Source organism: Musca vetustissima, unplaced genomic scaffold, assembly GCF_032173495.1.
Source record: "Musca vetustissima isolate MV318-11 ecotype Yass unplaced genomic scaffold, APGP_CSIRO_Mvet_v1 utg7742, whole genome shotgun sequence".
NCBI lineage: Eukaryota > Metazoa > Arthropoda > Insecta > Diptera > Muscidae > Musca > Musca vetustissima.
This window is the reverse complement of record NW_026881582.1, coordinates 12740-25897: the sequence shown is the minus strand read 5'-3', so window position 1 is coordinate 25897 and position 13158 is coordinate 12740. Positions and strand designations below refer to the sequence as shown.

General features: G+C 35.7%; 1 protein-coding gene across 1 annotated transcript; it reads right to left on the bottom strand.

The window, feature by feature from the left end:
• Positions 1 to 9179: 9179 nt before the first annotated feature.
• On the bottom strand, positions 9180 to 12297 carry LOC133327498 (uncharacterized). Its single transcript, XM_061536015.1, has 3 exons — positions 11830 to 12297; positions 11267 to 11762; positions 9180 to 11200 (listed from the first exon to the last, which is right to left on the bottom strand). Exons 1-3 carry the CDS (start codon positions 12295 to 12297, stop codon positions 9180 to 9182), a joined length of 2985 nt encoding a protein of 994 aa, XP_061391999.1.
• Positions 12298 to 13158: the final 861 nt, after the last annotated feature.

Below are 13158 nucleotides of genomic sequence, written 5' to 3'. Positions count from 1 at the left end.
ACACATAACATAAAATATGTGGAGCAATCGTCCCCTCTACGAATGTAGCTTTCGTGTATTTTTATTATTAAAAAAGTCTAAAGACCATTTTTGAAATCGAAATGTAATATTGAAACAATAAAGAAAAAAGTTTGAAACCATATGATTGTCACTTACACCTTATTAAATACACCTTGATTTATTCGACATGGTATTCGAAATACTTACAGCCTTACCTAAAATTCAACTAGTTCGTTCGACGTTTTTCACCACAAAAGTAGAAGACATGTATTTATATGACTGTTACCAAAATACGTCGAACGTACAAAATTTCAAGTTGAACAATTTCAACTTTGACAGAACGTATTTTTATTTTTTTTCTTTCGTTGCAAACAAAAACAAAATATTCTGGAAATTTGGAATGAATTTTGCAAAAGTGGGGAAGTTGAATATTTTTGTACGCCCCGTCGGATTTTAGGTAACGTTGTTACACATACACGAAATATGTAGTTTGATTTGATAGAATAGGTCACCTTGAAAAAAGATGTCAATCAGTTGATAGAAATGTGTTTGTATACGTAAACACACTTTATATCGTTTTAATATTAGTTTAAACAACTAGGATGTTGTACCCTGATTTAGAATTTTATTATTATTATTTATTATATTTAATTTGGATTTGTTTCTAATATATAATTAATGGATGTTAGATCAAACCATGGTATAATTATTACAAGGTAGGGCAACGCTACCAACTGATTACAATTTTTTCTCAAGGTGGCTTGTTCCATCAAATCAAAATACATATTTTGTGTATGTGTGTGTATTGTTTTGAATACAATGTCAAATAAATTCAAAATAAATTGAAATATATTCAAGTTTAATTAAATAAAAATAAAGTTTTTAACACGTTCGTCTGGAAGTAATTACTTTGTTATGGATGAACCAACATTTTATGGTATTCCCTACTGGATTGTGGGAAGAAATCATAATCTTTCATTCATTTTTCGCGTTTTTAGTTTTGTGTTGAAAAAATGTGAAATAAACACAAACACTTGTTGCGTATATTTATTTTATTTTTTGGCAGAAGAGGCCACACGTGCATAGTTGTTTTTTTGTTATTCACTTCAAGCTGCCCTACCTTGTTTTATTGTACCATGGATCAAACCCATGGTATAATAATAGAAGGTAAACGGTAGTTTACATTTAACCGGATTTGGTTAACCCAGTGGGTTTAAGTTTTCAATTCCTTTGAATATATGCCAAATAAATCCCATAAAGCAGGTTAACCCGGTAAAAAGTTATAATGTAACAGTACGTTTACATTTAACCGGATTTCGTTAACCCAGTGGGTTTCAATTGCCATTTCCTTTGCATATATGTCAAATAAATCGTCATAAAGTAGTAGTAGGAGTTTAAATGCCGTATAACAGCACATGGAAATTTGCTGTTGTAAGTTATACTAGTGTCAACGTAATTTGACAGAAAAATGTAAACAAACAAATTATATTTATTTTGAAAATGTAATATTTTCGAATCCTCAAAATTAAATTGAAAAGCATGAATGAAAATCTATCTAATTTATATTTCTATCGCTTCCACATCGTTCGTATAATTGAGCCATTGCCATTTATATGTGTAACACATATAAAAATGCTGGGACTTGTGAGTTATTCCATGAAGAAAAATTTGCTACCTCAAACTTTCCCAGCAGGCAGATGGAGTAAATTGAATACGGAGGACATTTAATATAGAACAATTTTCCAGTTCTGTATTTTTAAAAAACGTAATTTGTCATATTCATATTGACACTAGTATTACGTTAAACTCAAGCTGGGTTCTGCTGTTACCTTTTATAATTGTATCATGGATCAAACCATTCTTAATACATACAGCTGTAGTGTAAATCGTATATCAACACTTATACACATATTTGGTCTGTTCCTGCAATTCTGCATAATTAGTCAGTAGTCACACGAGTAAAATTTCATGACAAATGTTCTCCTCAATTTCTTTAAAAATGTCATTGTTGTTTAGACACGCAAAAATTCCTTGCTTCAAATTTTGAATTTTCTAATTCTTCTAAATAATTCATTATAAATATAAATTATTTAACAATTTTTGCCACTGAACACATAATATGCGTACATTTCGATGGAAGATATTTTTATTTAAACTCTGGAAGTTGAATACTTTCAAAGGCAAATTTATGAAAAATTATAAACATATGACTGCATGAGACTACCTTGTAAAATTATGCCATGGATATCATAAAGGAAAATTTGTTATCATAGTAAAAATAGGAGATTCCTACAGTACAGGACCAATTATGTATTTTGTAGTTAATATTAGCATATGGAATTATACCTCTATTCAGGCTCTTACTTGAGTGCATCCTACATTTTCAAAGTATATCTTTTAGTAGCTAAATGCTATACGACAAAATAGTGACGAGGAGTTCCAAAAAATATACGTGGAACCAAAAATTATTGCCGACAAATTTGGGGCAGAAGTTTCAGTTCCAAGAAGGGTTGGTACGTAAAAGTACAGGTCAAATGTAATGAATACGAACTCCGAATTTTTTATAGAAGTACATTATTTGCCCCATACTTTGACGAACTAATTGTAAATATGGCAAACTAATTTCTGGAAAATAAAAAAGTTGTTAAAACATTATGAAATGTATTGCCATCAAGATTTTTGAAATTTTTATATAAAGATTTTAGAGCAATCATACAATGTCATAAAAAAGATTTCAAAAGAGCAAAATATCCCCGGCCTTCTAATCCACTTGATGCGATTGTTTCCAAATATAAGTATGTTGTTACACATCTTAATTTGTTTTAGAAATATTGTTAAGTCGTATTAATTTAGTTTAAGGCTGTGCCCTTCAAGATGTTTAATATAAGAATTTAACATGTGTTCAAATAATCTATATATATATATATATGGGCAATATTGTCAATTTTTTAACATAGCCGAAGCGGAGGTTCACCCCTTTATAACTCGGGAATTACTTAAGTATATGAAAAAAGTGAATAGTTTTGGGTTAATAGATCTGTTGTTGCAAACTGTTCATGATATTGGCCTCCAAACTTTATTTTGGTGGAAGCTGTGTCTACTTTAATGTAAAAAATGTGTAAAAACAGTTTTTATATGTTCTCTATCGATTTGTGATTAAGCCACTCATTTCACGGTCTTCGTGTCAAAGTAAAACTAGAAGCCAACAAAATGGGGACTGCGCCCCTTATGTATCATTTTTCAAAATTTTAAATGCATCTACCTTTAAATGATGCTGACATTTTGAAGCTCGATTTTGAGTGTTTTTTTAATATTACTTCTAGCTTTAATACGCAAACAGGAATTTATAAAAATCGATTATATGATCTGCGTTATTTGATATGTATTTTGTGTATGTAGTATGCACAGCTTCAGAGTAATACTCATCCGAAGGTGCGAATTTTGTGCGATCAAATTTCTAAAAAACCTATTTTTCGGGCCAAATTTTTAGATCTGTCAACTGAATGATATGAGTACCCGCGATCAATAAGGTTTTTTACGTTTCGGATGATATAAAATCTTCTTCGTGAAAATCCATCTACTAGAACTGCGGGAACTGGTCTTCCAAAAACACTAAATTTGGCAAAAAATGTTTTTGAAAATATCGCGGATTTATTTGCGTTTTCTGTGGAACATTTCCGCTTCAATAAATGACCTTATACGGATTTTGATCTTTTTCGAAAAGAGAACTTTAAAAACTTCAGCCGAAAGAGAGATGTAACCAATTTATCTCAAAAATAGTGTTAGCTGGCACATCCATGGTTCTTAATGGACCACATTGAAATCGGTATAGATCGATGTATTTTTTTAGAGTACACACCGAAATCGGATGCGCGTTAATGGCATATGGAGTTTTCGGAAATTATTCGCGTTTTACGATTTTTTGGGTACTTCAATGCAACGTGTGGCACATCTTAGCCTTCAAATGAATTTTCGCAAAATATATATGGATTGGAAGATAAACTTCAGTACTTCCTGGAAACCGCATGCGCATCAAATGATTTTGAGAAGTACGCGATTTAGACGCAATTTAAAATGCATATTTCCTAATATTATTTTATTTTAAGATTTATTCCTATTTATAGAACCCCAAGATTTATCGGAAGGGTCTTGATATAATCCACAAGGTGTATACTTATACCAGGTGTCCCATGGGCTGTCGGTGTGTGTCAAAACTCTCACACACACAATGATAAAAAATATAAACATTTGAAAACAAAAATATTTTCAAAATTGTCATTCATTCCTTTTTGTTTTCATACACTGAACGGAAAAATTAGGACAAATTAGTGCGGCTCGAAAGCATAGCTGTGTTCAATATGTTACGAAATGTGTTCAATAAAAAAACATATGTTTCATTGGAATTTGCAATTTGTTTAACAACAAAATTAAGAAAAAATATGCCTGCTGGCTTATTAATTGCCCTGGTTTCTACCAGAAAAAGTCTAATGATACTGGAACGTGTTAAAATAAGCATTTATGGATATTTTGAGAGAAGTTGGTCCCTTCATACACAAGGGTACCATTCCCGAAAGCCTGCATTTAGCAGCAAAGATTTCTGGCTGTTGGTGGGTTTCAGAGGGTAGTGGCAAATAATTCAAATATGAGTGTTGATCGCACAATAATGTGTAAAATATTGTGGAGAGTAATGGAAGTCCTGGAAGACAAAGTGTGTGCAAGCTGTGGACAGCTGAAGACCTGGATCCAGCCATGATGCTTTTATTTGGCATATGAGTGCAGCTAGGCAGCATTAACAAAAGAGGAAATGGTATGCAAAATAGTTGGCTTCTAGGAGACAGTGGTTATGCTTTAGAAACATTTTTGATGACGCCCTATAAACAAGTGGAGCATGGATCTTGTCAACATCGATATAATAAAGGGCACACATCTGCAAGAAACTTTATTAAAAGGATTATTGGAAATCTTAAAAGTAGATTTTTTATAGATTCTATTTTTATTTTGATCATATGGTGGTTGAGTTGCCAAATTGATCTCAAAAATGTTTTTGATAAAAGGAGCCCTTTTTTATTTTCTTTAATTTTACTGTAAAAACTGATGTAAATACTTTATTTTTTAAATAAATATTGTAAAAACACGTTAAATATTACTTCAGCGTTCTTTTTTAACTTGTACGTGCTTAGAAAAACACGTACGACCTCATTTCGTTTTCAATCCACAAGGCTATATGTGCTCGAATTATATTCCCAATATTTTTTTTTTTTTGGGAATTCGGAATTTGGGAAAATGTTTCACATTCGAGCAAACTCGAAATGCAGCACATGGGCGATTATTTTTTCGAACCAAAAACAAATATTTTTCCACAATATCTTGTTTTGTTGTCGCTGTGATTTACAAACCGCTACACGGACTTGTGTGATTTTGATATCATTTGATTCATCATGGTGTATAGATTATGTAGATATTTTTAAATTAATTTTTAGGTGTGTATATGTCATTAATATAATGAAACTATTGATGTAATCTCCTATATTTTTTTATACCCTTCACCACACTGTGGTACAGGGTATTATGTATTTGTGCATATGTTTGTAACAGCAAAAGGAAACGAGATAGACACATGGTTCCTTTTGAGAATATGCATAGAATCACTTTTTAAGTCGATTTATGCATGTCCGTCCGTCCGTCTGTCTGTCTGTTCATGTATTTTTGTGAACAAAGTACAGGTCGCATTTATGATCCGATTTGAATGAAATTTGGCATAGGTCACTTATTCGGCCCAAGGACGAACCCTATTGAAATTGGGAAAAATCGGTTCAGATTTAGATATAGCTCCCATATATATATTTAACCGATTTAATGTAAACGGTCCCTATATATCCTTCTATTTGCACGAAATTTGGTACAGCCTAATCATTTAGGTCTAGAATGATGCCTGCCAAATTTCGTGAAAATCGGTCCAGATTTAGATATAGCTCCCATATATAGTTTCGTCCGATTTCATGTAAATGGTGCCCCAAAGTCCCTATATATCCTTCGATTTGCACAAAATTTGGCATAACGTACTGAATTAAGCCTAGAGTGATGTCTGCCAAGTTTCAAGAAAATCGGTCCAGATTTAGATATAGCTCCCATATATAGTTTTGACCGATTTCATGTAAATGGTGCCCCAAAGTCCCTATATATCATTCGATTTGCACGAAATTTGGCATAACGTACTGAATTGAGCCTAGAATGATGCCTGCCAAGTTTAGTGAAAATCGGTCCAGATTTAGATATAGCTCCCATATATAGTTTCGTCCGATTTCATGTAAATAGTCCCTATATAACCTTCGATTTGCACGAAATTTGGCATAACGTACTGAATTGAGCCTAGAGTGATGTCTGCCTTATAGATTGATTTTAAGTAATTTACGCACCTGTGACAAGTGTGTTTGAAATCGCTTAATATTTGGATAGAGCTTCCATATATATTTTCGCCCGATTTCAAGTAAATTGGGCATCAAACTCCTCATGTTAGTCAGATTGACATCAAATTTTGCACAACATACAAAATTGAGCATAGAATTACGTAGTTGCGTTTTCTAGAAGTACAGGCATAGCCCAACGGATGACCTATTTATATTTGTTTGAAGTCGATTTACATTCTTTATGGACAGATCTAGGTAGATTCACATTTAGATAAATATAACATATTATATTTCATCCAATTTCATGTTAATAGTCCTGTTTAATATACCCATAGTGGTGAAGGGTATCATATAGTCGGCCCCGTCCGACTTTACTACTTTCCTTACTGGTTTCTTTTTCTCATATTTCGCGAAGATGTGCAACTTTAACGCGATTATTATAATATATTCATATTCTTAATTTACGGAGGAAGATATATATCAACGTTTTTGGTCAATATAATAAACGACGTAATTTTAAGATTTTTTTCTTATGCCCAAAATTAAAACCTCGATAACTCTTCGCGCATCAACCAAAAATTTGATCGCGAACGGTTTCGGAGTCAGAACATTTTTCTCTATATGTGTACTAAAAATCATTGATGTGCCACAAAAACAAAAAAGCTGATTTTTTGAAAATGGAATATTAAAAAATTGGCAATATTGCCCATATATATATATATTCATAAACTTAAGATTTATTGTCGATAGTATAAAAATTGCCTTAACAAATTTAATAAACAAATTAAACTATTTGGGGTAGTCCCCATATAACACATAAACAGACCCACCATTATTTGGTAGTTTGGGGATTTCGAGCACGTTTTTTAAACAAATTGGCTATAATTCAAATTTATGTAAGGTATGGCATAGTTTTAAGACCATAATACATAAAAATACGATTTCATGCTATATTTATTTTAATTACTGCCAAGAAGTGAAATATTTAATTTTTTTCTTATATTTGATTCTTTTTTATTTTCAAAATCTTGTTACACATTTATAATTAGTGGTCATAGCTCTACAAAACTTTCTCAAAAATAATTGCAATAATTCAAGTTTTATATAAATTAACTGCCGTTTTCGATCCACCCCATTACATTTTTACGTTTTTCTTGCAGAATCGTAATCAACGTCTTCGAAAACCCTTAATGTGTTTTTTATTTATTTCATAATTATGGCCAAAAAATGGAATCCTGGCCTGGCCCATAGTGCATGGTACGACCCAAGGTGTATGCATGGTACAATAATACAAAGTAGGGCAGCTTGAGGTGTATAACGCAACTATGTATGTGGTGGCTTCTTCTGCCAAATATAAAATAAATATTCACAATAAGTTGTTGTGTTTATTTAACATTTTTTCAACACATATGGTCTGTTCCAGTACTTTTTTAATAGTAAAGCTAGTAAAAGGGAACATTTCAAAATCGCTCTCAGAGTACAAAATAATTTGAAAAGTTCGGAAACGGAAATCCAGTAAATATGCCAAAATTAGATGGCAATACTTCAAAGTCAACATAACAGCCAATCAGAAGTAGGCATTCTTGTAGGCCTATTCTGTAACTTTTAACAAAATTCGATATTGTTTAATTTTCTTTTGTTATTGTAAAAACAACAAAACAAACAAACGAAATTGTTGTAAATAATCAATGTTGTTAAAAAGTTACAGAATAGGCCTGCTGTTTACCATTTTTACTCGGCCAAATTTCTCGAGTAAAAAGTTTACAAAGAGAAAGCCATTTTGTTTTGTGCTATCTTAAATTTGATTCCATATTTTACCAGTTATGTGGGTTCAGGAAAAAGTTGCAAAACTTGTAAAATTAGTAGATTCTTTTAGGTTCAGGAACGGATCTATAACTAAATCCAGGAGGGAATACCATGAAATATTTGTTTCATCCATAACAAAGTAATTACTTCTAATGCACATGTCCAGGGTTTCAGATATATTCATTCACAAATAATAGGACCAAACTTTGTTGTAATTATTGTGCTAAACGCACCTTTATATACAATGTCTGCTGACATATTTTTATCTCCTCAGGTTAAGGATTTTCACGTCGATTTTTCAGAAAATGTGTTTTAAGTTTTCAATTTACTCACACTTTATATGGGCCAACTTTATATGAATAAAGTTCCAAAATGGTGAATATCAGTCCACTCTTTTTATTTGGCTCAAAGATAAACCCTATTTTATTGATCGGTTTAGTTTTAGATATAGCTCCCATATACATGTTCGTCAGATTTCACAATCTAACAAAAAATTGGTCGATAGCAGATTTAGATATAGTCTCCATAAATATTGTTTCCGATATAATCATTTGGACTGGCGAAGTACTGCAGCATACCGATTGGCACATGTCAATTGTCCTTCAAATCGAACCGACTTTGATTTCATTTTATATATCTATATATGTGAAAAACTCACGAAATCAATGCTCAGAGAGGCATATGACAATTTCGTAGACCAATACCAAGAATCGACGTATATAACCTGTTCCGTCATACTTGTACCTTAATACTTCATGCCAATAAATGCACAGCTTTTCATTTGTTGCCTTTATTGCGACAAAATTCAAAAATATATTTTAACCTAAACGTACCCAACCACCACCATGAATAGTTGCAGGACATGCGTGAGATATGCGTTAATTCGTATATACACGTTAATCGTATAAAGTCAAGGCTGGCCCATTAGACGCAATTTTTTTCATATGCCATAAAACGAATAATAGCTTATTTATGATAGAATGTCGATGTTCCCATGTGACGTTCCTCGGTCGGAGCTTGACGCAAAGCACCGTGGCTGCGGAAGTATGCAGCCGAATGGTACAGAGCCGGTGAAGCGGGCTCGCTGACTTGGACTTCGTGGTAATTGGTGTAGGGTTCATGTTCAACTACCTCACGAACTGTTTGGAATGGGTGGTTAACAACGATTCGCCGTTTGTGGAAACTTTCACTGCCTGCGGCAGTATCTCTAGGCGCAGGCGTTGCAGCAATTACTCGAGATCCTGGTGTTACAGCATGACCAGAGTTGCCAGACGAAATTACATGACCCGATGATCCTTTATTGGTTACGTCTACGTTAGCTGTTTGATGTGTTGAGGAGGATGAAGCAGCATCAGATGACTCGTGCGAATCGCTGGGAGCCTCAACGAGGCGCATGAATTTGTCATCCATTTTTGTTCTTTTTTCACAATCAACAGTGTCCTGAGAGCTCGTCACGAATTCCCTATCGCGCATTTCTTTAGAACTGTCCGTGGTGGCCTGTTGTGTTCCCTCTTTTTTAGGTTCACCATTGTTTGTAACGGAAATTTCTAATTTTGCATTGTGCGTCGCTTGTCCGTCGTCAGACATCATGGGTCTAATGGTGGAGCTAACGGTAATGGGCTTGTTAGACATCTGCGAGCTTTCCGGAATATTAATCTCAATGTGGGTTTGTGGTTCATCCATACGGGTCGTATTCATGCTACCCTTGTTGTCGAAGCTTGAGCTCGCTTCTTTGGCGCTTTTATCTTCCACAATTAGCCTTCCAAATTTACGATTCTCACGGTCGTTGTCTAAATTTTGAGTAGGACTACGGTCATCGGGATTGTATCGCATTTGAGCATACGGAGCACTAATTTCCAAACGGCTACTGCCGATGGTTTTCTCAGCCACACCACTTGAAGGACGGTAATTGGCAGTCAATGCGTGAGAATGATAATCCGCCGATCCACTTTGTCTAAATGATACCTCAGGTATGTGTTTGCTAGTGGCATAGACAACAACCGGTCCTTTGCGGTTAAGTATGTGGTGCGGTGACACTTCTTGCACATGAGCATTTTCCTCGACATATTGGGATTGCGGCACGGCATACTTTTGCGTCAGATATATTTTATGTTGACTAGCGGGCAATGCTATGCTGTGTCCGTGCTTTATTACCGGCTCCATTCGAATGGGGGCTTCTTCCAAGCGGGCAGGCTTGGCATCTCGGGCGATATTTCCATTAGCACCGACATTAACATATTCAGCATCGAAGTTATAAGGTTCGCGATTGGACGAACTCGACTGAATGTTCGTCCGTTGTGGGGCTACATTTTGGTTGGAATAGGAACGTAAATTATATCCTGATCTCGCTTGGGAATAGGGGAATTGGTCGGATGACACCTGGCGTTGGTTTCCTTGTCCATCGGTGACAACAATTACTTCTCTGTTGCGTATTTTAGGGTCGACTTTCACGGGAGCAGGTGTTGCCGAGTAATGGTTCTCGCCATTGTACTGCTTGTTCAGATTGGCTTCGACAGCCATAGCTTTGCTTCCCTGGTCAAACGATGGAGTCGATGTGATTGATGAAGCAATGGTGGAACCAGCGATGTTAGATCGTTCAACTGGTTGCTTTGAATTGTAACCGTGGGAGTACTGGTTGCTGCCCTGATTGCCTTGGTTTGAAGAACCAGCAGCGCTGTAAAGGATGTTGCTAAAGGAAGGTGTGTTTCCATTATTCATGTATGCATTGGCCACTGCAGGATGAGGATGTCCAAGGGGTAAAATCGATTCGCCTTTTGGGATCTTTGCAACAGGCCTTTCCAATTCGACTACTACTGTGCCGGCCGGTTTGATCACCACGCGTTCTTCAATGTCGTAGAACTCCTTCTGGATGGCCGGGTGACGTACTTCATATTTCTTCGTTTTGATGGCCGGCTGGGCAATTTGAATGGTTTTGGTGACAACGGGTCGCTGATTGTTGATTGCTTCCGGTGGCAGATAACCCTGACCTCCGATCTGTGGATGGTCATAGCCATTGTTGCCGCCATAGAATTGCGTTGACTCTTGACCGCCACTCACATGGTGACCTGATGGTTGGTAATAACCTCCATAGCCACCTTGTGGTTCCTGTACTGTAGGAGGGTATTGGTTATGAAAATGACTATCTGAAGAGCTATCGCTGTGGTATTTGAAGGTATTGGGGTCATTGTAATTCGGTTTGTTGTAACTATTCGTTTGATCAAAATTTAGGCCGTCACTTCCGACAGAGGCTGGTCGTTGGTTAATATTAATATTTAGGCTAGATCCACCTGCAGTGCTTACGGATACACTGGGAGCAGCAGAATTTGGAGCACTAGATGTGACTGAGCCGGATGAGGTGGCGGGCGACGAGGGATGCTGTGTACTTTGTTGCGATTGCTGTTGATTTTCTGTTTCCGTTACTGGGGCCGGTAGTGCTACTTGACGTTCGAATTGGACAAGTTTTCCACTGCGCTGTATTGCAGCTCCCTCGTTATTCACACGTGAAGCGATGGCATGCGATGAAGGCATTGCATCTGCAGATTCATATACCTATACAAATAATTGATATTGTTTACTCGATTAAATCGGATTGTCGAACACTTGGTCCAAAACTCACCGTTTCTACCGTCGGTCCACTGTGAAAGTTCTGAATGTAACGCTCGAACTCAACGTTCTGTTTTTGCTGTTCATCCATCCTTCGGAATTGAGCATTGCGCTGGTATTCAATAGGACTGGATTGGTACATGGACTTTAATTGAAATTCTGGCTCGGCAACAAAATGTCCCGACTGTATGTAATTACGGTGGTTGGGAGAGCTAATTTCAGAGGCCTCGGTTCGATGGTTGGCAAAGTATGTTTTCTGTTCACCCTTGTTTTCGTTTTGAATTCGGGCACTTCGTCCATCGCTTTCAAACACATCTCTGGAATCTGACATCAGCTTCGAGTTATCCGCAACAATTGTTGAAGCTGCGGAACGAACTGAACTCTTTGCATTTTGCTGGGAAATCGATATGTTCACATGGGTCGCCAGACCGATATTGGCCGATGCCAAAATCAAGAGGCACAGGATTGAAAATTGCTTCATATTTACTTCTCAAATTCGAAGAGCCTTTCGATAAACTCAGACTCCAGTTCCTTGAATCCTCAGTGACAACTCAATTCACGTATTCTAAAACTGCTGCGATGCTTTGCCTTTCCAACGTCGAACTGTGGCAGATGAGTGCTTGTTGTCCCCAACAAATGTTTCGTTTTTATACAGAACGATTTCGATTTGTCTTACACCTTTGGAATGTCATTTCGTTCAATTTGAGCGATAGCACTGTCATCCATCCATACAAGCTAATATGCCGGCCGGCTAGTCAGTCGGTTGGGATGATCGACGGCATGCTATCTTTCCCAAAAAAGTACATTTATCTATCGATCTGTACTAAGCGACTAAGCATGTACATACATATGCACATCAAACATCCATAAGTATGTCCACTACAAATTGGGTGAAAAAATGCAACCGAAATATTTGTCATTTCTAAATACGAAATTCGCGATTGCATTCATGTTTGTCGTAATGTTTTTGTGTTCTCACATCTAACCTAGATTCTGATCAAAGTTATTTTCATCGTTTTCCAAAAAAAAAAATCAATTTAAGTGAAGAAGTTTCAAACCAAGCGAAATTTTAAATTGTTTAAATACATTCTTCAAATTGTATAATATTTTTGAACCAAAATATGATTATTATTTATAACCTCACTCTTGGTATATCGTTCTATGACGACTACGTGATCTGATGAAAATTAACCGTAATTTTCACATTTAATGAGTTCGATTTTCGTATTTTTTCTGTTATGGTCTAATTATTACAAGGTTGGGCAGGTACCAACTAATTACATTTTTAAAGTAACCTGTTCTATCGAATCCCAATCTCCCAATGAAAATGCCAGCGAAAAAT

Excerpts from the sequence above, each read along its gene's own strand:
- LOC133327498 (XM_061536015.1), bottom strand. The coding sequence starts at position 12,297 with ATGAAGCAATTTTCAATCCTGTGCCTCTTGATTTTGGCATCGGCCAAT. Across the intron at positions 11,763-11,829 it reads GTGGACCGACGGTAGAAACG|GTATATGAATCTGCAGATGC; the intron begins GTGAGTTTTGGA and ends TTATTTGTATAG. Across the intron at positions 11,201-11,266 it reads ACCATCAGGTCACCATGTGA|GTCAGGGTTATCTGCCACCG; the intron begins GTGGCGGTCAAG and ends CACAGATCGGAG.